Genomic DNA, 26,577 nt, shown 5'->3' on the forward strand with positions numbered 1-26,577 from the left:
TCCTCCCTCAGACCCAAATCCAGTCCTCTTCTCTTTTTCTTGCTTCTAGAAACCTTATCTCTACTTATTGCCCAGTTACTAGTGTCTTGACTATCTACCCCTGCAAAAAGACATTTGCAGGTTGGCCTAGGAGTCTAACCCCCATTTCTAGTATTTCTATGTAATATTTCTATATTGTATTTAGAATTCCAAATATACCTAAAAATGATGTTTTGGAGAATAACTTTTGGTTAGGAAGGGAATGACAAAATATCCATGTATATAGTAAACACCCAAGTATTTCAAGAATGCCACTAACTAAATTTTTTTCCTGGCAGAACTTTCTGAATGCTATACTAACAAGACTTGACATTATTGACATTTAAAAGTGTTTCCTGCAAAGATTCTTTGTGAATACCCAATATTAACTTCAAGCCTATGTGAAAATGACAATTATAATATATACATATGTGTGTATGTATATATGCACATTGTATATGTACATATATAAATGGTATGGGTGTAATTAAAAATTCTGGCACATGGCAAATTCCTTTAAGAGGGTAGAGGTTGAAGGAGAATATGGGATCAGTGTCATACTTAGAGGTCTTGGGATGGCAACTAATTGACATTGGAAGTAAGTACCCCTCTCCATGTCATCATGTTTATGCAAAGTTCCTCTCAATTTAACTTGTCTAATAAGCTTTAAGTGTCGAGAGGAAGACAATCAGGAATGTAAAGGGCCTTTGAGATCACATCATATGAGATTCAGTTGAGGAAACCAAGGATTTTTTTTTTTATGAAGAAGAGAAAATTTAAGAGGGACACGATTGCTGTCCTTGAGTATTTGACAGGCTATTATGTGGAATATCATGAGGGTGATAACTTGACTTGTTCATGAATTGGATTTAAGTGAGGCAGAGTTGCACAAAGTCATTGGCCTCACTCTCTCTTCCAGAGTCATCAAAGTCCAGTGGTAAGACAAAAGTCAAGATGACTATCGATAGCACAGGATGCAATGAATGTTCTTCACATTTCTGAAATCTAACCAAATTCTAAGCACTCCACAATGCTTGTTTCAAGTTATCTTCATAGCTGTTGGAACAAATTGTTCTCATCTACCCATTCTTCTGGGGAAGGTGTTCACATGTTTGGGGTAGCCACGCTCTAATTCACTAATGATGGATTTGAGGCCTGTCAGTTACCTTCTTTTAATGTGGGGTTTTATGCTGTACATGCTAGTTTCTTAGCACCACAGATGAGAGTTGGGTGAGAGGTGTACACCAAAGATGGATGAGCAGCTCTTAAAAAGGCCTTACATCAGAGATGCTAGTCCTTCCTAAACATCAAAAATGAATGTCCCAGTGGCCTAATGGATAAGGCACTGGCCTCATAAGCCAGAGTTTGTTGGTTCAAGCCCCACCAAGGAAAATAAAGAACATCTGTATAGAAATACTCAGAGTGGCCTCATTTGAAATAGCAAAACTTTGGAAACAGTCAACATGTCCAAAAAAAGATTAGGGAATGTCTAAAAAAATGGTTTCATATAAATACTTTAACATACTCATGGTTATCACATCATGAACACTCCAGATCACCCAATGTTGATTACAACCCATCTATGCCTTCTCGTCTTTTGATATTCTTTTCTATATCATGTCACAGATTTGCTGAAGAGAATATTTAATATTCCAAATACCTTTCTCTAGGTCTTTTAAACTTCTCTGGGTACCAGTATAACACTTTTGCTGCCTAATGGTCATTTCTTACTCTTCTACATGACCAGTATCACTTTTTTTCTAACTATATGGTTTTTGAATTTTATCCTTTATACTAGAGAGGAAGTATGAATTAATGGTGAAAGGGCTGATGTTGGAGTCAGGATGACTTGGCTTCAAATCCTCTTTCTGACACTTACTAGCTATGGGTCCATGGGTAAGTCATTTAACCTCTCATAGCCTCAGTCATTTTCCTAAGACTTACCTCTGTGTAGATAGAAACCACTCCTTAAGTTTGTCCTATCCCCCATCCCCTTTTACATGCCTACTTTGCTACTTTGTGTGGGGGAGGGGGACAGAAGTAAAAATGGTGTGGTGTGTAAGGGGAGGGCTCTCTCTCTCTGGGTTGGCAAGGTGGTGGAAAGACTGTCTTGAGTGAGAGTTCAGATGACTGCTCTGCACTCTAGGGTTTTTTGCTGACTTTAGTGGCTTTCTGGGCTTCTTGATTTGTCTTAGGGTAATTTAGCTAGGTGATATCCTCTGTCTCTTTCCTACATTTCCCTCTTTTTACTTTATCTCCATTTTGATTAAAACTTAATTGTTGGGGCAGCTGGGTAGCTCAGTGAAGTGAGAGTCAGGCCTAGAGACAGGAGGTCCTAGGTTCAAACCCGGCCTCAGCCACTTCCCAGCTGTGTGACCCTGGGCAAGTCACTTGACCCCCATTGCCCACCCTTACCAATCTTCCACCTATGAGACAATACACTGAAGTACAAGGGTTTAAAAAAAAAACAACAAAAAACTTAATTGTTAAGAGCTACTAACAGACTCATGACTTGAGAGTTAATTTTATAGACAGCGACCACAATCTCTTTTTAAAATTAAGATTGTATTTAATAATTTTATTTTCATTTATTACACCTCCTATATTATATATAGGTTGTGATTTGTTCTAATGGAGGGAGTTCCTATGCTGATAAAAACCACAGATTAGTAATGTGCTGACATCCTTTCTGCCACTTCTTTTATAGCCTATTTATGCTTACCATATATTTCTCCATTGTTCTTTGAGTCATTCTAATTTTGATTCTTTGGAGATTATACTTTTGGATTGTAGTTATCAATTTTAAAAATCTAACAATCTATCAATGAGTATTTTCTGAGCTCTTTTACTTTGTGCCAAGCAGTGTGCTGGGAAAAACAAAGAAAAAAAATGAAGTAGTTCTTACCTTCAAGGAGTTTACATTCTATCAGGGAAATAACAAGTACATAAATATATACACAATATATACAAGCTAAAAATGGTAAATAGAAGGAGATTACCAGCAGTTGGATGATGAGGGAAGCATTCATGTAACATGTAGCACTCAAGCAGAGTTTTGAAAATGGATTCTAAAAGGTAGAGATGAAGAAAGAGTGTATTCCAGGTATAATAGAGACTATTCTGACCCCCAATGCCTGAAGGTCATGTATGTTACATTTTACTTATAACTCAGAGTGTTTTGGTATTTTAAGGGAGTTTGGGGAGGGTATCCAGTCTCTTTGTTATTGGCTCTAGCCTCCATTGATGGTGTTCCCTCAGTTTTATGGATTCTCTGTACCTCTATTCCATTTAACCACTCAGCAACCAGATTAGTTTTAACAAAAGAATATTTATGTCAAAGGTTATAGCAAGAATAACAATACAAACATCCCCCTAACATTTAGACATAATCTCTCCCTTGTCCACCTCAGTCTCTGGAAGAAGAAGATCATATTCATAGTTTAGCTCTGTTCCACCTAGTTCCAAGTCCAAAGACTAAATGTGTTTGATCTAGGAAGTTGGCTTCTCAGGACTTCCTTGCTGACCTGGAAGGAATATCCAGCCTTGAATTTTGCCTTTAAAGTTTCCATGGTGGGAATTCAGATCCAGTGGGATTCTCTCACCTGCACTTAGAATGAAAAAGGAAAACAAAACAGACTAAAACAAAACTCAAAGTTCATTTCTCAGGCCATAGGATAAAAAAGGAGAGTGAGAAAAGGTAGCACTTTTCCATTCACCAGTTCAGTTCACAGTTCCTGTGCTGAGGATGAACAGAACTTTTGCCCTTTTTGGATAAAGGATGAAATTGTGTGTGTGTGGAGGGGCAGGTAGGAAGAGTCACTGTTCCAGCTACATAGTTTTAAAAAACAGTCTATTCGGAGAAGTAGCCAAGGGAAAAGAGCTACTTTCATGTGGTAGAGAAAGGCAAAAGTCTTCTCCAAGAAGTAGGGTATATCCTAGGCCTTTGGGCATGTGTAGCAAAGTACCTATTATATAGGTATGGAGGACAATTAGCACAGATAGAGAGTAGGAAGATAGAGTGTCATGTGTGAGTAATAGACTGATGAGTACAGGAATAGGAATAAATTGTAATAAAGTTGTAATAGCAGGTTGGAGCCAGGTTATGAAGGGCATTAAAAATTAAACAATGGATAATGAAAAATCACCAGCAGAATACTGGCACCAAAAAGATGAGTTTTGTGTCAGTGTAAGAGCAAGAGTGAGAGAAGAGAAGTTACAGTCAGGGAGCAATTTGGGTTCATTAAAAAAAGAATTGCACAATTTCTGAAATGAAATTCAGTCCAGTCTTTTCCTCCTGTTTAATTTTAGGCTCATCTCATAGTCCATCTCCAAAATTCATCCAAGAGATAAGTATTTATCTACTAACTCATTTGACTGCACAACTAACTACATGTCAGATTTTAGGCAATAACCATTTTCATCCATTTGGCATGGATTGTTAGGATGAACCATTTTAATGAGGAAAACTTGCAATATTCTGAGACTTGATGTAAAGGCATCATACCATAGGTAAGCTGGAACCTTTGAAGAACCCCACCACCCATTGATAATTTTTCATCCAATTGGATTTTTTGGACATGAGACAAATATCTTTCCTGAGTGAAAGTCTGTTGGTTTCATGCCTCACTTGATGAATGGAGGATCACTGACCAAAATTCTATCTATCCAGATAATCTGATGTGTTCTAAATACATGGGAGAGAAACATCTTGTTGGAAGAAAACCTTTAAAGTTCTATTTTGCTCTAATTAGTTATTATGTTTGGTGACTAGAACGTAAAGAAGTTTTTGCTAAGAATTATAAAAGCCAGCTAATGCAGAAGGAAAAAAAGTCCTATTATTTGTCACATTTAAGGAAAGGCCATGTGGCTTAACTAAAGATTCTCAAGGAAACATAAAGGGAGAGACAAGGACAATAGGAAAAGGTATCGGGGCAGTATCCTGCCCCTTTCTTCAAATAGGGGGCAGAAGCTGACACTTCCTAAACTAGAAAGACACAGAGATTCCCAATGTTGAGGCAAATATTGATGCCTTTAAGTAGGACAAGGTAAAACAGGACCTACATATTATCAGAGACATACATCAACAGGAAGATTCTACATGATAGTCTTTAAACCATGGCAGAAAAAGAGTTGAAAAAAGATGCTCTCAAAATTTGGTGCATTGTTAAACCAAGCTCCCACTAGTTCAATGGTTGGGACTTTTAGAACTGTCAACTCAGGGGTCTGAGCCACATTAGTAAACTAAAGAAAGCCAGATATTATACAGGGAAGTCAAGGGTCCCATTCAGACACGTATGATCAGTTTTCAGCTTATGATGTCACAGAAAGGATTAAAAATGTGGAAGAATATAACCTGGAAATTTTCATGCATAGCTGGTAACATATGAAGGGTGTGTGTGTGCATGTGTGTGTGTGTGTGTGTGTGTGTGTGTGTGTGTGTGTGTGTGTGACTTGTTCAAGAAAAGACAAGGTGGAAATACTAAGCAGGAAAACAAGACATCTTTAGAGCAATGACAACCTGATTCCCAAAAGACTAGGGAATTTTCTGGACTATAGCAGTACTTTCCTTGACATACTGGCTATTCCTGTAAATAACTTTAGAATAACTAGGTACAACCATATTCAACTGGACCCACGTGGGCACATAAATCCTGTGTTTTGCCAAAATGACAAAGTTTAGATAATACATCACCTGTCATGCAAATCCTGTGAAGTGAAACATTACAACAATAACAGAGAGCAGGAAGTAAGTCCCACAATCAGAATGTTACTATCTTTCAAGCATGAGGTAGTGGATTAAGATTACAAGCCCCCTTTTAAATTAATTGTGGAATGTGGAAGAAGTATAGAAAAAAATTATCCCAGTTACATCTTTTAAGGGGAACTGTTCCCTCAACTGTGCATTTCATAGTAATGGAGAAATGGAGTCAAAAAGAGACCTTTGATTTACCTCAAATTGCCTCCAGAGGAAGGCATTCCAACACTAAAATCTGCTTGGGTCAGCATCATAGCACTGTTAGGCCTTTTGCAACCTACCTATACCATTTGCCACAAGCTCAGGTGCTTCCAGAGGGTATGTCTAGACCAGAGGTTCTTAACCATTTTTTGTGTCATGGAACCCTTTGGTAGTCTGGTGAAGCTTATGGATTTCTTCTCAGAATGATGTTTTAAGTGCATGTAATGGAATACATGGAATTATAAAATAAATCAATTGTACTGTGCTGACGTACAGTTATCAAAATATTTTTAAAATCATGAACCTCCTAAAACCCATCAGTAAACCCTAATATAAGAACCCAGTCTCTTGTCATATATAATTACATTGGATGTGATTTGCTTTCATGTTTTTCTGAGTCTGGAAAAAGTCTGGATTGAAAATAGCTAAACCTCAAACATTCCACTAGGGATGAGGGGGCCCGTTGCCCACCAGGTCAGGACAGCCCCTCCAAGGGAGTATAAAAAAGGGAAATGAACCAAGGGTTATTAGAAAAGGCTTCTGCCTCAGTCATTGCACCCCTATATGGACTACCCCTACAACAATAATTCTTAACAACAATTTTCTCTTTTAAAATAAAAGTGTTCAACCTAATACATGACACCCAGATAAAAACAAAGTCATAGGAAACTACAAACAAATCCTATTTCCATTAGTTGACAGAAGATAGGCTATCCTTTGCAAATAGTTTTTCAAGCAGAAGAGGGCAAAGGACTGCCCAGATACAATGGATACATTGAACTAAGATATAAACTCAGAACCTCTGACTCCAGGGTGTTCTGTTCTACTGTACTTATCTCCATATTGCCTCCCTTCCATAATAGCTGCATGACCAGAGGTAAAAGTTATCAGATGAAGTTTGTCACTTCCACTGGGGAATGGATAGAATTTTCACATTGAGAGTTCAATATACTGATGAACAAAGCAAATACTACCTATTCGTTTCTTTTTGGATTCTCTGGTTTTATTTCAAATTTTATTCTTTCTTTTGTCATCATTTAATTTATTATTTTCATAACTAAAAAATTACATGAAAAATATTCAGGGAGATATCTGTGAAACTGATTGATTAACTTAAATTCTATCTTCAATGCAGTCAATAATAAATATTTTAAAACCCACCTTACATGCATGATCAACTATTTCTAATTACAGATATTATAGGAGTTATGTTTAGACTTTACTCCTCAGGAAGGGAGATAGGGAACAATGCTACTGCTATTTCAACCAAGATAATCTCAAATCTCCCTATTCAAGTCTAATATGGCCTCACTGTCTTTTTCATTTCTTGGCCCTCATCTTAAAAAATTATCCTTCAAAACTTGATTTTTTTAGCTATGTTTTAACAAAATATTTCATTTCTTTTTGTTTGCTCTTTATTCTGCCAAAAAGAATATATGTTAGGCTTGGGAAAGAGACATAAGAGAATGTGATGTCGAATAATCTGTTCATAGGTAATAAACCCAAATTCTTTTCTGCTAAGATCCCAGACAGAACAGAATCTTGATAGGACCAATAAGATTTTTAATCAAATCAGCATGAAAAAAGAACAGCTTTTTTTTCTAGGTGTTTTTGAGGCTCCTCATTCTTCTTGTCTGCTTTTTTAAACCTCTAATCTGATACTCCCTTCTTCATTTCTTCCTCCTGCCTTCCTATTCCAGAAATTATTCCATTCCTTCTCTTGTAAGAAGTTATTGCCTTTGTAAAACCAGCTTTTTTGGTATATTTTGTTTACTGTCAGAATGTATTTAGCATCTTCTCTATGAGGAACACTCTTTTAGCCTCTGAAAGAAGCCTAAGACAAATAATGCTAGTTCTTGAGGCTCATGGAAAAATATGATCTATTAAATAGTTCATGAGTATAGTTCCACAGATTCTTCCCTAACCATCTGAGTTTCTTTGAAGATTCAAAATCCATCTGATTCTGTAAGCTTTATTCATGATCAGTATAGGATCAGAGCAATGACTAGAGAGAAGGTAATGGGACTTTGCCCCACAAAGTGGACAATTGCCCAAGAGGAACAAAATATGTCTGAGTGAGATATTTAATGGGAAGCTGAGAAACCCATAGAAGGTAACAGGCTTGGCTTTTTGCTGGATTGATCTTGGGACAAGGGTTGTATGAGAGGACAATGGAGGTAGGAGCAGGTTCTTGGGGTGAAGGAACATCCTCATTGTTTCTAGAGGTTCTTAAGGCAGAAGCAGAGGCTTATTCACTGTGGTAGAGAAAGTGGCCTAGTCCTGGTACCAGATGCTGGCCCTCTTATCAAGCAACTCTGTCCCCTCTATTCTCTCAGCTGTGACCCAATGGGAAAGCACAGTGGGTAAGGTGGGAGGCTCACAGATGGCAGAGCTGGAGGAGAGCAGAGCACTTGGACCACTCCCCTCCCCTTCTCTACACATTCCTCACCTCACCCACCCCTCTGCCCAGCAGGCTAATGGAAGTGCTTCCTCTTTCCTCTGTGTGGGGTAAGGGAGGATGAGCACATCCAGCATGGGGTGGGGGGCACACAGCAGAAGGACTCTGGTGGAGGCCAGCAGGGCACTCCATCTGGGGGGTGGAGGCAGGGCCCGGCACTCCATCTCTAAAAGGATGATCATCACTGACCTAGGGGGTTAGGGCCTACTTCACTCTCTATCCTTTATCAAGTGATTTACCTGGTGTTAGATGTGAAGGAGCCAAACTTGTCCATAGTGCATGTAGGTTTACCATTCTTACTCTCATTGGCTCATTGCCACCCCTACTCCCCCTACCCCACTCCAGGGCTAATTCTACCCTTGGCTCTGGTCTAGGATTTGCTCCAAATGGAGAAAGTAAAAGAGAGAATCAGTGTACAAAGACGAATAGGGTTTAAGACAAATGATTTATTCCTACTTGAAAAAAAGTAATGAAAGGCTTAAGAAAATCAGCACTCATTAGAGAATTAATAGAACAAAATTCAGTAGCTTGATTTATCAAAAGTATAATCAGGGGGGCAGCTGGGTAGCTCAGTGGAGTGAGAGTCAGGCCTAGAGACAGGAGGTCCTAGGTTCAAACCCGGCCTCAGCCACTTCCCAGCTGTGTGACCCTGGGCAAGTCACTTGACCCCCATTGCCCACCCTTACCAATCTTCCACCTATGAGACAATACACCGAAGTACAAGGGTTAAAAAAAAAAAAAAGTATAATCAGGAGGGCAGCTGGGTAGCTCAGTGGAGTGAAAGTCAGGCCTAGAGACAGGAGGTCCTAGGTTCAAACCTGGCCTCAGATACTTCCCAGCTGTGTGACCCTGGGCAAGTCACTTGACTCCCATTGCCCACCCTTACCACTCTTCCACCTATGAGACAATACACCGAAATTAAGGGTTTAAAAAAAAAAAGTTTAATCAGGGGAGCAGCTGGGTGGCTCAGTGGATTGAGAACCAGGCCTAGAGACAGGAGGTCCTAGGTTCAAATCTGGCCTCAGACACTTCCCAGCTGTGTGACCCTGGGCAAGTCACTTAACCCCCATTACCTAGTCCTTACCTAACATTCAAGCTTCTTTGGAACTTAAAAAGTTTTTGCAAAGCTACTAATTAGCTATGTTACATCTGTACTCCTCATTGTCAGATCAAACACTGAGGGCCTGGAGGGACAAGGTAAAGAAAAAGAGAATGAGTTTCTATCCCTGTTGGAGGGACATACCTTTCTAGGGATGCCTTAGGCCACCCCTCCCCACCCCATCCTTGCCTTTCCTTTGAAGTATAGCCTTAATTGGCTCTTCACACTTTCCTCAGCCCCAGAAGCTTGGGGTTGGGCAGAAAGATCAATCTGAAAGTATGGTAAGTCTCCTTCTTAAGGAAAATGAATTGATCAATAATCAATAAACATTTATTAAGCACCTATTAGGGACCAAGCACTGTGCTAAGTTCTAGAGATACAAAAAAGAGGCAAAAGACAGTTCCTGCCTTCAAGGAACTTACAACTGAAAGGGAGAGACAACATGCAAACAAATATATAGAAAGCAAGCTATACATAAGATAAACAGGAAATAATTAAAAGCACTAAAATTAAGAGAGGTTGGGGAAAGTTTTCTATAGAAGGTTGGATTTTAGATAGTACTTAAAGGAAGTCAGAGAGGTCAGTAGTTGGAGGAGAAGAGGGAGAGTGTTCCAGGCATCCAGAGGAAAAGTCCAACAGTCAAGATATGAAGTGTCTTGTTCATGCAACAGTCAGGAGTTCAGTGTCACTGAATCAAAGAATATATGTTGGGAGTAAGGAATTAAAAGCCTGGAAAGGTAGGAAGGGTTATGAAAGTTATGAAGGACTTCAAATAATAAACAAAGCATTTTATATTTGCTCTTGGAAAAAATGAAAATCCATTGGATGGACTAGAGCGGTAGAGACTTGAGGCAGGCAGACCCCTCAGCAGGCTATTCCAATAAACAAGACTTGTGGTGATAAGGACCTTCACTGAAATGGAAAAAGCCACTTTAGGAAACTTATGAAGACAAACTGGGCTGAGGAAGAGAAAATGCTCCCTTATGCCTAAAAGTTCTCCACAGCCTTTCAGGTCATTCTAATTAAGAAGGTAGGGTGATGGTAGGGGCATTTGAGGAAAGTCAAATTTGAGAAGGAATCCTGTCCCTCAATCTCTGCTAGAAGGCTATTCTTTCTTGGAAATGCTTTTGCTTCTCTACTCAAAAATAATTTTTTTTAAAACCCTTACTTTCCATTTTGGAATCAATACTGTGTATTGGTTCCAAGGCAGAAGAGTGGTAAGGGCTAGGCAATGGGGCAGGGGTCGGCAATCTTTTTGGCCGTGAGAGCCATAAACACCACATTTTTAAAAATGTAATTTTGTGAGAGTTGTACAGTGCTCACAGTGCGCGCTCCTGTAGCAGCGCCTGAAAAAAAAATTAACTTTATGGCTCCTGCAGAAAGAGTCATATCTGGCCCTCAAAAGAGCCAGATATGGCTTAAGAGCCATATATTGCCGACCCCTGCAATGGGGGTTAAGTGACTTGCCCAGGGTCACACAGCTGGGAAGTGTCTGAGGTCAGATTTGAACCTAGGACCTCCCATCTCTAGGTCTGGCTCTCAATCCACTGAGTTGCCCAGCTGCACCCCCCCACCAGAACTTTTATTTCTCTCAAAGGCCTGAGCTCCCAAGATGCTAAAATTTCATCCCTAGGTTTTGAACAATAATACATGTATAACCCAGTGGAATTGCTTGTCAGCTTAAGGAGGGGGGGAGTAAAATGGTTAAAGTAAATTGTTTGATGTAATGACCAACTCTGTAATCATACCTCATATTTACTACCCACAGTCTCACTTCCCACTACTGATAGGAAGGAGGAGTATTACATTATCTATCCTCTGGAACCAATATAGGTCATCATATTTCCTGACTTAAGCTTCCTTTTAGTGTTTTTTAAAAATGTACATTACTGTTGTCATTGTGCATATTGTTCTTTTGATTTTGTTCTCTTTTCCCTGTATCAGTTCCCATAATTCTGCCCATATTTCTCCCATAATTCTGCCCATGTCTCTCTGACTTCCACATATTCATAATTTCTTACAGTACATTCATATACTACTCATCCATTTTACAACCTTAGGTACCTAATTTAATTTCCATTTTCTTGAGGCTACAAGAGTAGATTATAAATATATACATACAAATTTATGCACACATGCTCACACACAGAGAAAGAGAACCCCAAATGCTATTACTACCTTCAAAAATACCAGAAAGGAAATATTTGGCTTCCCAACAATTTAAATGATTTACAACTATTTAAATTTAAACTAACTAGCTTTAGTGGTATACTTGCTCAATGAGGCAACAATGTGAAATGGCAGTCAAAAGTTACTCTAATTATAGGCCACATTAACAAAACCATAGAATCTAGAACAAGGAATGTTATATTTCTTTTGTCCTCTGTCCCAGTAAGATCAAATCTGGAGTATTTTGTTCAGTTTGGTGTGCTATATTTTAGAAAGGATGTTGACAATCTGTAGCATGTCCAGGAGGCAAAGGTGACTTGAAATCATGCCATGCAAGGATCAGTTTAAGGAACTGAGAAAAGACTTATGGGGACATGACAGCTGTCTTCAAGTATTTGAAGGGGTGTCATGTTGGATGATGGAAGAACTAAGGGCAGAAGGAGATCCGAGCTCAATTTAAGGAAAATCAGAAGTATCCAGAAGTAGAATGAATTTTGTTCTCCAAGTCTGGAGCTTTTCTCTGGAGGTAGCAAGCTCCCCATCACTGGAAGACTTTATGAACAGTTTAGGTGACCATTTGTAAGAGTATTTCTGCTTAGGTATAAGTTGGACTAAGTGTCTTCAGATTTTGTCTATCTCAGATTTTATGCTTCTATGAGCTAATAATCAAATATTTATAAAATTTCCATTTTTAATTTTTATACTTATTGAACAGCTGAAAAATATACAAATTAAATTAGAATATCAACTATCATGTTATATGAGAAAAATATAATTTTAAAAATTGGATTTTTTTTAGCCAGAAAGGACTTCCATGGATCATGGAAGATGCTTTAGATGCAGAGTCAGAGGCTCCACATTGAAATCCTGGTTCTTCCACTCACTACTTGTGTAACCTTGGGGATGATACTTTTTCAATTTGTTTATCTCTAAAACAAAGGGCTTGGACTAATGGCTTTTAAGATAATCTTCAGTTTCTCAGTCTGTGATCCAATGATACCATTAACAACTAACTTCATAAATAAGCAACTGAGACTGGAAGAGGTTTGTTCTACTTGACTTGAAACTCCACATGGGTAAGGAATGAATTTTATCTGTTTTTGTTTTTTTAATCTTACTCGACACTTAAAGCAATGATCTGCAAATAGTAAGTACTTAATGATTTTTTTTTTTTTTTACTTTTACAACTGCATCAGTAGGAATCGGAATTATATCACATTTATCTGCTGCACCATTTGTCTTGAACTTTCCAACAAATTAGAAATTCACATTCAATTCAATTTTCTGATTCCTCAGCAGCGCATAAATAACCTAACCATAATTTCTAATTTACTTTAGAATGTATGTAGTTCATGATTTTGATTTTTTAGGGAAGGGGCAAAGATCTTCCTTTCTGATTGTATTTGGCTGCATGCCTTAGGTGCTATTCTTCCCAGAAGTTCAGAAGCGGGATGGTAGAAACTGTAGAAAGATCATAGGGTCTGAAGTCAGAGGAAATGCATTTGAATCCTCCATGGGAAATTTATTATCTGTGTAACTTTGTGCAAATTGCTTCAGCTCCCTCAGCCCGAGTTTTCATATCTGCAAAAGGAGGAAGTTGGACTTTTTTTGGAGGAGTTCCACCTCAATCCCTTTTCAAATTCACCCTGCCCAGGACTCAATTGATAATCCTGGATAATTTCAGTAGCAATAGCTATTTACATGGTATTTTAAACTCTGAAAAGTGGTTTTACATATATTATTTCATTTTAGCTTTACTTCAACTCTTTGGGTAAAAAATATAAGTATTTTAAAGGTAAGGAAACTGAGTATTAGGATATGATGTTTATGATCACAGAGCTAGTAAGTATCCAAGGCACTATTTAGAAGTAGGTTTCCTGACTTCAAATCCATCACTTGATTCATTGTGGAAGGCTACATATTCACTCTTCAAATCCCACCAGAGTAACAGCTCCTTCACAGAGAAACCAGAAATAGTAGTGTAATGTACAGTGATGGATCAGAGAACAGAAAGATCTAGGTTCAAATTCTGCCTCTCACATTATCTGTATGACTATCGACAAGTTTGCCTTTGCCTTTGTGAGCCTCGTTTTCCTCATTTCTAAAATGGGGATAAACAATACCTGCCATCGAGTTGTTAGGAGGCACATCTGGGATACTGTATATATATACGAACTTTAAAGCCGCGCCCACAGGCTTCTTATGCCAGCGCCACTTTCTTTGCTCTTGGGGCTCGGCGGGGCAGGTCCGACACTTCCCCTAGCAAAGTATTTTCAACTCCCTACTCCAGCTATATCCCTCCTGGACCAGCCTCTGGGCTCTGCACGCGGTCATTACAAGGAGCAACCCCATAGCAGGGTTTCCCCCTCCACCCCTCACCCCCCGCTCATCTACTTTGCAGCAGTTACGAGGGAATTTGTGGTTGGTGACGCGCAGCCTTAAGAGCCACCTGCAGCGCTTGGCGCGCCAGACTGGGGACGGATCTGCGGGCTCCGAGCCCGCAGCCGCCGGCCTGGGGGACCCCTGTGGCACGGGAGGCCATGCTGGTGTTCTGGCTCCAAGGCGGCCGCGGCCAGCTACGGCTGCTCGGTAAGGACCTCCCCTAGCAGAGCCACGCTCCCAACCTCTTTCCTTTGCTCTCCCTCCTTCCTTCACTCCACTGCTGCGAGCTCTCTTTTCTCTCACTCCTGCCTCCCCAAATCCCAAGCGCATTCTATGTCCAGCTCCATTTTACGCTCTCTTTCAATCGTTCTACCCCACTCCTTTGCCTTCCTTTCTTCCCTGATTTTCAGGCGTCTTCCTTGCCCCTCCTCTTTTTCATCTGACCCTCCTCATCCGGCCTTCTCCTTCCCCCTCCAATCGCCTCGAACTTTTTCTCCATTTCTCGCTTTATCCTTTCGTTCACTCCAATTCCTTCCTCTGGAACATATGCTTCCTGCTCTTTCCTCCATCCCAAAGAGGCGTACTATGATTCTCGGCCATCTCTTCTTCAAGTGTAGTCCCGTTTAACCGTCCCTCCCCCCGCTCCCAGCCAGTCCCCTGAGAAACTCCCCTCTCTCCCGGGTCCATACCCGCCTGGGGGCACTGTGTGGCCGCGGGAGTTTGGCGTCCTGGGTCTGGTGAGAGGAATCGGACTCCGAGGTCGAGGGTAAACTGGCAGCGGACGGTCTCGCTGTGGACTACTTGGGAGAGTACAAGCGGGAGCTGCGAAGGGCATCCATCTCTCCCTGATGGTTTTGGTAATAGTACTGTGGTGGAAAACGTGCTCTCGGTACTCTTTCGCCCTCGACAAAAAAATTCCTCAAAAAAAAAAAAAAAAGATTTAAAAAAATTACCAGGCAGTGAAAACGCTTTGTTTAATTACAAATACAAAATATTCAATTATTGTTTAAATATTGAATTATTATTTCTTTTAATCTCAGTAATTTGACTTGAGCAAGGTGGAGTTAGAGGACTTGGTTTTTAATTGTCTACTATCTGACTGTAAGTCTCTTTATTTTTCTGGACTTCGGTTTCCTCATGTGTAAAATGAGGAGGTAGGACTAGACATCTCCAAAATCCTTTTCAGCTTTAAAACACAGGTTTTAGATAAAGGGTTCTTTAGGGACCCCGAAGTTCGTATTTCCAAAACAAAAAAACAATATCTTTGTTTTTGTCACATCCCCCCAAGAAAACTCTGAAAATCTACCCAAATCCTTTCCCATTCCACTCCCAACCTAATTAACTCAGGTTGAAATGCTAGAAAAGGAAGAGAGTTACTGACTAACCCTGCTTTAAGCACCTTCCACCCCTATTTAATAAAAATCTGCTAAATTAAAATGCTTCTTAGGAGTGGGATGAATTAATTCTTTCAGAACATCTGGATTCAATTCAATAAATGTCAAGTGATTAGGAGGTAATGTGGATAAGGGTCCTGCTTTGCTCTGAAAATCAACTCAATCATGATTAGTGGAAAGGGTACTAGATTTGTTGTCAGAAAGCACTGGTTCCAGTCCTGCCCCTGACTCATATTAATTGTGTGACCATGGAAAAGTCTCTTAACTTCTTAATGCATTAGGAAATTGTCTTTCAAACAAACAAAAACCTACCAGAGATGAATTGCTCTTTTGCATAGATGTATAGAATTTCCACACTGGAATTTAGCCACATCAATGAAACCATAGCTCCAGAACAAGTGATTACTACTACTACTACTACTACTGCATGCCAACTTTTATGGGCATATCAGGGATTTAAAATAGTAGCTCTTATCCTCAAAGCTCTTAAAATCTAGTTAGGAAGGGGAGTGAGATATTCACAAAGATTTAAGTTAGAAAAATAATTAAGTATTAATAATGAACTGAGTGATTTAAGGAAAGAAGAATCACTTCTGAGTTCTGGTCTTGGAATGTGAGCAATCAGAAAAAAAAGCATGGAGGAGTATGATATTTGATCTTGAGTTGAGGTCTTGAAGGAGAAGAATTTCAATAATTGCATATTGGGAAAATAAGTACATAAAGCTATTAGGTAAATTGTAGCCAAATTTTATCGCCAGGCAAAAAAATTCATTTTTTACTTGACGAGCTAGAAGGAATCTAGATCATTTAGATCCTTGTTTTGTAAATGAAGAACCTGAGGCTCAGAAAAATTAAAATGTGCTTAAAGTCACCCAAAGTAGTACATGGCAGAGCCAGGTCTCAAACCTAAGCCTTCTAATTCTCTTTCTACAATAGTAGGATTGAGTAACTAGATAGTGGTGAGCTACTAAAAGGCTTTAATCTAGGGAGTAATATGACTTGACCAATGCATAAAAACATTTGGAATCTATTAAGAATACTTGAGAATTAGCCATTTATGGAAAGTTTTCTTTGAATAAATTAATATATGTTTTACTTCTACAAAGAAAAAATGAGTCCAAATCCATTCTTAGATACTTATTAGTTGTGTGACTCTGATCAAGTCACATAATCTCTGCCTCTGTCTCCTCAACTGTAAAATGGGAAACCATAAAAGTTCAAGTTGGATGTTATCTCTAATCATCTAGTCCAAGGATATTTTTATTTATTTTAGAAGACAAGAGTATCAATCTAACCAATTACTTTATATTACATATATCCCAATTTTTATATGCAAGCAGGACCTGTCTTCGTACATGGGTATGAAGTCAGTTCCTAAAACATGTTTTCATGATGATGAATGAGAATTCTGGCAATAAAAAGTAGATTTCTAAAGTGATAGTTGAGGAGAGGGAAGGAAAATTAAGCAGCCTAGAGAGGCTATGGCAGTGATGATCTTTTAAAGACCATGTGCTGTGCCAGGCCCCACCAGATTATGTGCTCCACTCCCTAGACTGCTGTAGCTCCATGCTCCACCCCACCCAAGGATCAAGTGTCCCACTCTCTTCCAGACAGGGGAGGGAGGAAGGGAGGAGAGTGTCCTGAGCACTCCATTCAGGAGAGAGAGTAAGCATAAAGGGGCAAAGAGGTGCAGTGGAGAGGGGGAAGGGAGCACCTCTGCTGGAATCCCTCTGCCTTTCTAGTAACTAATTTTGCTAGGGACAGCATGTGTGCCCTCAGAGAGGTCTCTGTGTGCCATCTTTGGCACATGTGCCATAGGTTCACCATCATGTGGCTATAGGATACTGAAGATTAGTTTTACCTGCCAAGCCTATTTTTCTAGTGTCTAGTTTAGTTGCTGGGTAGATATTACCTTGTCTTCAATCCAAAATACCAATGCTTATAGATTCCAACACAAAAGATACATTTGAATAAGAGAAAAACCTTTCCAACCATAGAACTTGTGGTTGCCTAGAAGAAATTCCACCCAGCTTCCATCCAAGCTTTATTTAGTAAGTAATCAATTGGATGGAGCTCTCTGGCTAAAAAGTTCCTTTTTCTTTTATATATTCAGTTAGCTCTCCTTGGAAGGTAATGGATTCTGTTCACTTTCTTGAGCATCTACTAATAGTGGTGGTTTTTAGACCCACTCTTTCAACTGTTTTGTAGAAATTAGCCTATCCACAATAAATCAGGGAGAAAATATAACCTTAAGTTTCATCCTGAACAAGTTAGGAATCATTTGCAGGAGAAATCCCAAAACTTGCATTATAGTCAGTCCTCTCAGCCATTTCTTATACTGTAACCAATTTAACTAGATGTGTTATTCATTCTGGTCTCTCTAGCAAATCAATCAACAAGCATTATTTGGAACTAATAATGTGTTAGTCACTAAGGATACAAAGGCCAAAAAATGAAACAGACTCTACTATCAAGGAGCCTATAATATGACAAGGAAGATTATATGACCCTAAGTCTGTAAAGAATAAATACATACAGAACAAATCCAAACTAAATACAAAAATTATGAAAGGGGACAGTCCAATGTGTATTCATTTGTGGCTAGTGGAACTATTTAATAGTCTAAGTTGAGGAATTATTCAATTTAACAAAAAGAAGTATCTTTTATTTTGTCCTTTCAATCACCAAGTAGTCTATTTCTGTAACCTTGCCAACATGCCTCCCAGGGAAATTATTTCTCTAGGCTCCTTTGACAGGATATCTATATCTATATCTCTATTTTGGTGAATGCATGCACCCACATATAATATATATGGAAAAGGGAGAAGATTTGTGATTTTGTTGGTATATGTAACCCTCAGATGAGGAAATTCTTTCTATCAATACAGTTTGGCACCTTCTCAGAAAAGTCTTACAGTCTTAGAGAGCTTATTAAAGCACTTAAGGATTAAGTGGCTTGGCCACAGTCATAGAACCTGTGTCAAAAGCAGGATTTAAAGCAAGATCTTCCTGGCTTTATAGCCAACTCTCTCCACAATACCATTCTGCCTAGATCTACTGGTTCCTATAAAATGTTTGAATAAAACTAAAAATATGATGCTTTTACATTTATGGAGAGAGATTGTATTTCAACTTGATTATAACAAGATGTTGATTTGATTATGTCCTCAGGAACTTTACTATTTAATTTGTGCTTGTCTAAATGAGGTTATTTTGCTGTAGGAGTTGATGCAGATGCATAATGAATAAAACTCTAGAGTCATGAGCAATATTCTTCTGATTTTTCTCTCTCCTCTGATACAAAACTTTGTTGCAGGGGCAGCTGGGTAGCTCAGTGGATTGAGAGTCAGACCTAGAGACAGGAGGTCCTAGGTTCAAATCTGGCCTCAGACACTTCCCAGCTGTGTGACCCTGGGCAAGTCACATGACCCCCATTGCCCACCCTTACCATTCTTCCACCAAGGAGCCAATACACAGAAGTTAAGGGTTTAAAAAAAAAAAAACTTTGTTGCATACCAGCTTCCTTTTTTTGGTAGTATCTTATTCCTTGGAGTTATCTTCTGGCATCTTACTCCTTGATCAGATAATATCTATAAAGTTTGTTGAATTCCTTGGGAGGAAAGTTCTTTGTGAATAAAAGAAAGCACATAAAGTATAAAAATAATATTTTTATAACTTGAGATGGCAGCTATAAGAATGATGTGTGAGGGCTTAAATTACAGAATAGTTCTTGGTTAGTTCTTTTACCAAACTCTCCTCTTCCTCTAAGTAGGTGCCTGCTAATGATAGTACCTGCAACTGGGGTTAACAATGAAGAGAGAATGGGTTGTCAGGTATTTGATATAGTCTTGTGTTAGTCATCCTAGTTCTCTCTTTTTTTCATTTAGAGATTAGAATATGGTGACTAATATGTTACCTACTATTTTTATTGGAATTTAGGGCTGTTTAATTTGTGAAGGAAAATAAGATCATTTCAGCTTTAAACTGGTATCTTTTCACCCTGCTGTAGTTTTGATAATCACCATTGATTTATGTGTGATGGGGAACGTTATTAGGGACAATACTAGGAAGTAAATTTTAAAAATATATTTTGATTGATATCACTCTAATTTCCAAGTATATTTATTCTCCTTCCTTGCTCAGTAAGCTGTCCTTCGTAACCAACATTTTAAAAGTGAGAGTAGGAAGAAAATAACTTTGCAAAATTAAGCAGTACATCAAAGAAGTCTGATGTTATGAGCATTTTTTTCATACCAATATCCCACCTAGTCTGCAAAGAAGGAGAAAGGAGGTATATTTTCTCATCTTCTCCATATATAACCAAGATTGTTCATTATAATTATGCAATGCTCAGTTTCTTCTTATTTCTGTTTAAAGTACATTGTTGCAGTCATTGTATTTTCTTGGTTCTTCTTATTTCAGACTATCAGTTCATATAAGCTTTCCTGATCTTCCCTGAATTCATAATTTCTTATGACAATACTGTTACATTATATTTATGTTCCAGTTTGTTTAGCTGTTTCTCATCTTTGGGGCAACTACTTTATTTTTGTTATCAGAGAAAGGAAGCTATAAATATTTTGGTGTATATGGCAATTTTTTGTCTTTGACCTCTTTGGAATAGTACATGTCTACCAGTGGGATATCCAGTCCAAAGTATATGGACATTTAGTCACTTTCTTAACATAATTCAGAATTGCTTTCCAAAATGATTGGATCACTTCACAGATCCATCAGCAGTATATTAATGAGCTTCTTTTCTCTCAATCCCTTTCAGTATTGACTACTTCCAACTTTTTCCATTTCTATAAATTTTCTGGGTTTAAGGTGGTCTGAATTTTTAAATTTGCATTTTATTATTTTTAGGAATTCATGCATTCTTTCAAATGATTATTAATATGTTGCCTTTTTTTGAGAACATTTCATATCCTTTTGTTGTGGGAGAAGCACACCCAAATTTGTAGCAGAGTCTTACTCCAAGAATGGGAGGTTCAAAATCCTTTCAATCCAGAAGTGAGAAAGAATTTTATTTGAAGAAGAGGTTCTTAAGGTAGTGTAATAGTAGCTGATGGAATATCCTGGGAGCTAATCAGATGGCTTTAGGATGATGGGTTAGCCCTGGGGCTAGTAGAGTAGCTGCCCTGCAGCTGGTAGGATAGCAGCTCCTGGTGTGGAGTAGCAGCTCCCCAGGTGTGAACTCCTGGGCAACTCCATAGCAAGGTTTGCATATTTATTAGGGTCTGGGGGCTTGTTGTTTCCCATTCCAGGGAAATCTCTGCCTTTCCTGAAAACCCTGGAAAACCAGCATGGTCAAATTCAGGTGGGAGTGTGGTTTTTGACATGTCTTAGGTGAATTTGGGGACACCCCAGAGCACGCCCAGGTTTGGGGGATCCTTCTGGAGTGCTAGAACCCTTAGTGAACATGTCCCATGTTTCCCCATGGCCCTACCTGGCATCATTTGTCAATATGGAAGACCTCTCACTATCCTTCAGTAAATGACCACTATAGGTAATTAATAATGCTTCACATTTCAGAACTAAAGTAAATATGGAACAATATGAGTAATTAATAATGCAGAGCAGGCAAAAAACCTGATGGCCCAGTGCAGAACATACAGGTGATTAATGATAATACAGATTCTGCAAATTATGTTTGACTAGTGCTGAAACTACAGATCTTGCAGTTTATGTTTAACTAGTGCTAACTGATGAGTAAAACAAGATTTCAGAGTATGAGGGTTCTATTTCTATTATGGCCCCTTACTACCCACATTGCTCATCTCCATCATTTTGACCACTAATTCACTGGAGAATCATTCTTAGTCTTTTTTATTTATTTTAGTTCCCTATATACGTTGGATATCAGAGCCTTATCATGAAATTTTAATGCAAAAATTTCTTCATAATTGACATCTCTTTTTAACTTACTTGCATTGATTTTATTAATGGAAAGTCTTTTCAACTTAATGTAATAATAATTATTTGTTTTCTCTCCTGTGATCATCTCTTCACCATAGAATTTGATGAAGAACTTGCTCTCGCCAAACTATGAATATTGTTTTCTTATTTTTTATAATGTAATGTCTAGTAGTATGTCATATATCCATATTGAGCTTAATTCTTACATATGTTGTAAGATGTAAGAAGTTTAAGTCTTAATTTTTACCAAATTGCTTTCTGATTTTCCTCTCAGCTCTCATGGAATAGGAAGATCCTTCTCTAATATGTTATTGAATTTGTTAAGCATGGGTTGTTACTTTCAATTATTTCTGATTCTTCTAATCTGTTCAACTGACTTACTTTTCTTTATTTAATCAATACTAAATAGTTTTTACCATTATTACTTTGCAATATAACTTGTGGTCTAGAAGAAGAACCTCTTCACTCCTATTTTTAAAATTATTTTTCTTGAGACAAGACCTTTTGGTCCTCCAAATAAATTTTGTTATTATTTTGTCTAGTTTATTCTAGTCTAGTTTTATAAAACATCTCCTTTGATGGTTAAGGTACTAAATACATAAATTATATATGTTACTTTCCAAATATAAAAATTATTTTAAGTGGTATTATAATTTTTATAATGTTGATATGTCCTACCCATGAGCACTTCATTATTTCTTTTAAAAAGATTTTATAATTGTATTTACATAAATCTCTTATGCTTCAAGTGTGCCAGATTGATTCCCAGATATTTTATATATTTTTGTAGTTACTTTGAATGAGATAATCATTTCATCTTTGATTTTATTATTATTGCTATTTAGAGATGCTGGTGCTCACACCCAACTAAAGCCAGTAATTGTTTCAATTAGTTTCCTTGAAGAATCTGTTTTTTTTTAAGTAAAACATTATGTTATGAATAAACATGGTTAATTTTGCATCTGATTTACCCATGTTTTGGTCTTTAATTTCTTTATTCTTATTTCTACTGGCTATTTTTCTAGTACTCTATCAAATAACAGTACAAAAAAACTATTCTTGCTCATCTTTTTCCTTCAGTTCTTTCATTTGCTTCTGTACATTTAAAAAGTACTTTAATTAACTTTTTTAATTTCTTTTTTTTTTTACAATATAATTGCTAACCTCTACCCTCTGCCTTATCTTTTCTCCTCAAATAGGGATGGAGGGAAGGAAAAATAAAACCCTTTAAACAAATAAACATAGTCAAGCAAAATAAATTCACATATTGGCCATATCTGAAAATATGTCTCATTCTAAGATCATCACCTCTCTTTCAGTAAGTAGGACCATTATTGGTCATGGCTGGTCATTTCATTGATCAAATTTAAGTTTCTTACATCTCTCAAAATTATTTTTCTTTATAATGTTGTAGTCATTGCATAAATAATTCTCCTAGTCCTGCTTATTTTATTCTATGTCAGCTGGTACAAATCTCCCCTTATTTCTTCAAATCCACCCCTTTCATAATTTTTTATAGTACAAGAATATTCTATTATATTCATATACTATATATTTCTTTCAATTATTACCTAATTGTTTTGTATTTACTTTGTTTCCAATTCTTTACTGCAACAAATAGAGCTACTGTATCTTGACCTAATTCTAATTTCTGTCAGATTATTTTCCAGTTTCCCTAGCCGTTTTTGTCAAATAGTGAGTCCTTAACCTTGTAGTTAGGGTTCTTAGGTTCACTAAATACCATGCTATTATTTTAATTTACTTCTGAATGTTGTATACCTAATCTATTCTATTGACCAGCTTTTCTATTTTGTAGCCATTATCAAAAAGTTAAAAAGATTACTGCTTTGTAGTATAATTCAAGATCTGCTTTTGCTAATCATCTTCCTTCCCATTTAAACATTTATTTTCCTTGAGATTTTTGACCTTTGTTTCTCTAGAATAGATGAATTTTGTTATTATTTTTCTAGCTTTATAAAGTAACCTTTTGGAAATTTATTGGTATGGCTTTGATCAAGTAAATGAATTTAGGTAGAATTATTTTTATTATATTGGCATGGCCCCACCATAAGCAATTAATAATTCTCAAATTAGTTGGAATAATTTTTATTTCTGTTAGAAGTATCTTATAGTTGTATGCATATAACTCCTGTATGAATCTTAATAGATGGCCTTTGAAGAAGTTTATACATCCTGTAGTTATTTTGCATGGAATTTCTCTCTATTTCTGCCTACTAGATTTTATTGATATAAAGATTAATGATTTATGTAATTTATTTTATATCCTGCTACTTTGATGAAGTTATTGTTTTAATTATTTTATATTTGAATCTCCAAGGTTCTCTGAGTAGATAACAAATCATCTGCAAGAAGTGATAATTTTGTTTCATCTTTATGCTTCTTCCCTCAATTTCTTTTTCCTGTTTTGTTGCTTCATCTAGCATTTCTAACTTTATATAAAATAAAAGCAATGACAGTGAATATCCTTGTTTCTCCTTACCTTCTAGTTCTAATAGGTCTTGGCAGTTTTCTTTTATGGTTTCTTGAAATATGGTATCCCTGGTTTTTATTTGGTCAAATAATTTATAAAATCAGACAATGGCTTATTGCCAATGAAAGGTTAAATGACTTGCCCAGGGTCATACAGACTGTATGTACCAGAAACAATACTTGAACCTAGGACTCAGGGGCCAAATCTAACCTATACCACTATCCCTCTTCCTTTATATATAATGATATCTATAATTATAAAATATTTTTGCACTATATGTATTCCTTTTGTCTCCTTTATCAACTTGCATTTAATTCCCTTCTGGTTACCCATTGCCTCTAAAAGAAACATAAGAATAGCTTTCAATAGCAACATATGCTTAAAGAGGAGCAAACTGGTCCACGTTAGAAAGGGAGTAGGTCAAAGGTTTTATGTTAATCAGTAGTAGGACTGAGTCTGTGAGTGGTCACCACACTTCCAAACTGGGCAAGATTGAGAAATCCAATCTCAAAACAAACCTATAAAACCTGTTGAGGGAGAGACACAAAGAGAGACAGAGAGATAAAGAAAGACAGAGAGAGAAATAGAGAGATACAGAGAGAGAGACAGAGAGAGAGATTGAACTTGATATCTAGAGTCCTTTCCAGTTCTAACATTATACTAATATTAGCCTCAAGAATTTGAATATTGAGAAATTATTCACTCATCTTGTCCAAATAAGGAGGCTACTGGAACTTGTTTTAATACCATAACTGTGAAAATCATGCTGAAGATACAAAGGATTTATCTTTTTTTTAACCTAATTCCTTCAGAATTATTCTGAATTCATAGACTTTAATATGACCATTTCCCTGTGTTTTCTTTGATTTTATCACATCATAGGCAACATTTTTTGAGGCTATAGATATCATTGTAATTATTTTGATTTTGTTTTGCAGTTGTAATTTCAGCAATGGCATTTGGATTTATTGAAAGCCAAGAACCACCTCTAATAAGGTGTACGTTAATTGAAAACAAGATCAGTGATTCATCAATAAGGACATCATCAACATCTATGGTAAAATAATATTAATAGTTTTTTAAACCAGACAATAGAAGACATTATTCCAGAGTCTAGGCTTAGGCTTTGTTCAGCTCCAAAAGCCTTTGAAGAGGTCGAATAGACTTTACAAATACCTAGAACTAATACCTTTGTGTATTTGTGGTTAAGTATGTCCGCATGGGACAGTGGTAAGAGAACTACTTTTGTACAAGAGGATATGGTTTAAAATCTCATCCCTGACATTACTACCTGTTCAGCCTTATACAAATCACCTAACCCCATCTATCTAAGCCTTAGTTGCCTCATCTGTAAAAAAAGTTGAATTAAATTATATCTAAGATTCCTTCCAGCTCTTGAATAGGAAATTCTAGAGGTATCTCAAACTCCACATATCCAAAATAGAACTAATCTTTCTCTTCAAACCTTCCCCTCCTGATCAGTTTTCCTATTACTGTTGAGGACACCACTCCTCTTCTAATCACTGAGGCTTGAAACCTTGATGTCATCCTCAATTCCTCACTTGTACTCATGTCACATAATGCAAATCTGTCGTTAAGTCTTTTTGTTTCTGCCCTCACAATATCTCATCTCTGGTCTCTTCTCTTACCCAACCATCTTAGAGCAAGCCTTCATGACCTCTTGCCTGGACTGTTACAAGAGCTCTCTAACTGGTTGCCTTGCCTCAAATCTCTCCTTATTCTAATCTATTCTCCACTCAGTTACCAAAATGATTTTCCTAAATCCTGGGACTGATTCTGTCATCCCTGTGACCAGTAAACTACAGAGGCGTCTTTTCCCTCTGGAATCAAATATACACTCCTTTGTTTAGCATTTAAAGTCCTTCGCAAGCTGGTCCCTTCCTACCTTTCCAATCTTCTTACACTTTACTCCCCTCCAATAACTATATAATCTAGCAGACCCTGGCCTGCTAGCTTTCCTCATACATAATATTCCATCTCTCTCTTCCATGCACTTTCACTATTTCTCCAACCTTAGAATACTCTCCTTCCTCACTTTAGCGTCTTTACTTTCTTGGCTTCCTTCAATACTCAATTCAAATTTCACCTTCTGCAGGACAACTTTCTCTATCCTTCCTACTGCTAGTGACTTCCCTCTATCATGTATATGTCTTGTATGTATATAGTTTTATGAGGGCCTCTATAAATGTGTGGGATATATTCCAAGACTTACTATGGATGGCTAATACCACAGATATAAATGAACACCTTCTCACCCCATATATAACATGGTTTTCTTATAATACATATGTATAATTCAGTTTAATTGATTAAGTAAACACACAGTAAGACATTACCAACATTAAATGAAGTAATAATAAAATACATTTTAAAAAATCTTTGCTTTCTGTCTTAAAATTGATAGTAAATATCAGCCCCAAATCAGAAGAGCCATAAAGGTTAGGCAATATGGGTTAAGTGACTTTCCCTGGTCACAGAGCTAGGAAGTGTTTGAAGCCAGGTTTGAACCAAGGACCTCCTCGTTATCCACTGAGCCACCTAGCTGCCCTCCTTGCTTTAACTTTTAATACTTATGTTAACTTTACTCTATTCTCTCTCTCTCTCTCTCTCTCTCTCTCTCTCTCTCTCTCTCTCTCTCTCTCTCTCTCTCTCTCTCTCTCTCTCTCTCTC

General features: G+C 37.5%; 1 protein-coding gene across 1 annotated transcript in view; it reads left to right on the forward strand.

The window, feature by feature from the left end:
- Window positions 1–4,144: 4,144 nt before the first annotated feature.
- The window catches only part of FLT3 (fms related receptor tyrosine kinase 3), an 89,481-nt gene continuing 67,048 nt past the window's right edge, over window positions 4,145–26,577 (forward strand). Inside the window, exons 1-4 of the mRNA XM_044668967.1 lie at window positions 4,145–4,216; window positions 13,991–14,289; window positions 14,732–14,841; window positions 24,825–24,943. Of these exons, the coding sequence (XP_044524902.1) occupies window positions 4,145–4,216; window positions 13,991–14,289; window positions 14,732–14,841; window positions 24,825–24,943 (600 nt within the window). The remainder of the gene's footprint in view (window positions 4,217–13,990; window positions 14,290–14,731; window positions 14,842–24,824; window positions 24,944–26,577) is intronic.

Source organism: Gracilinanus agilis, chromosome 3 (assembly GCF_016433145.1).
Source record: "Gracilinanus agilis isolate LMUSP501 chromosome 3, AgileGrace, whole genome shotgun sequence".
Classification (NCBI taxonomy): Eukaryota; Metazoa; Chordata; class Mammalia; order Didelphimorphia; family Didelphidae; genus Gracilinanus; species Gracilinanus agilis.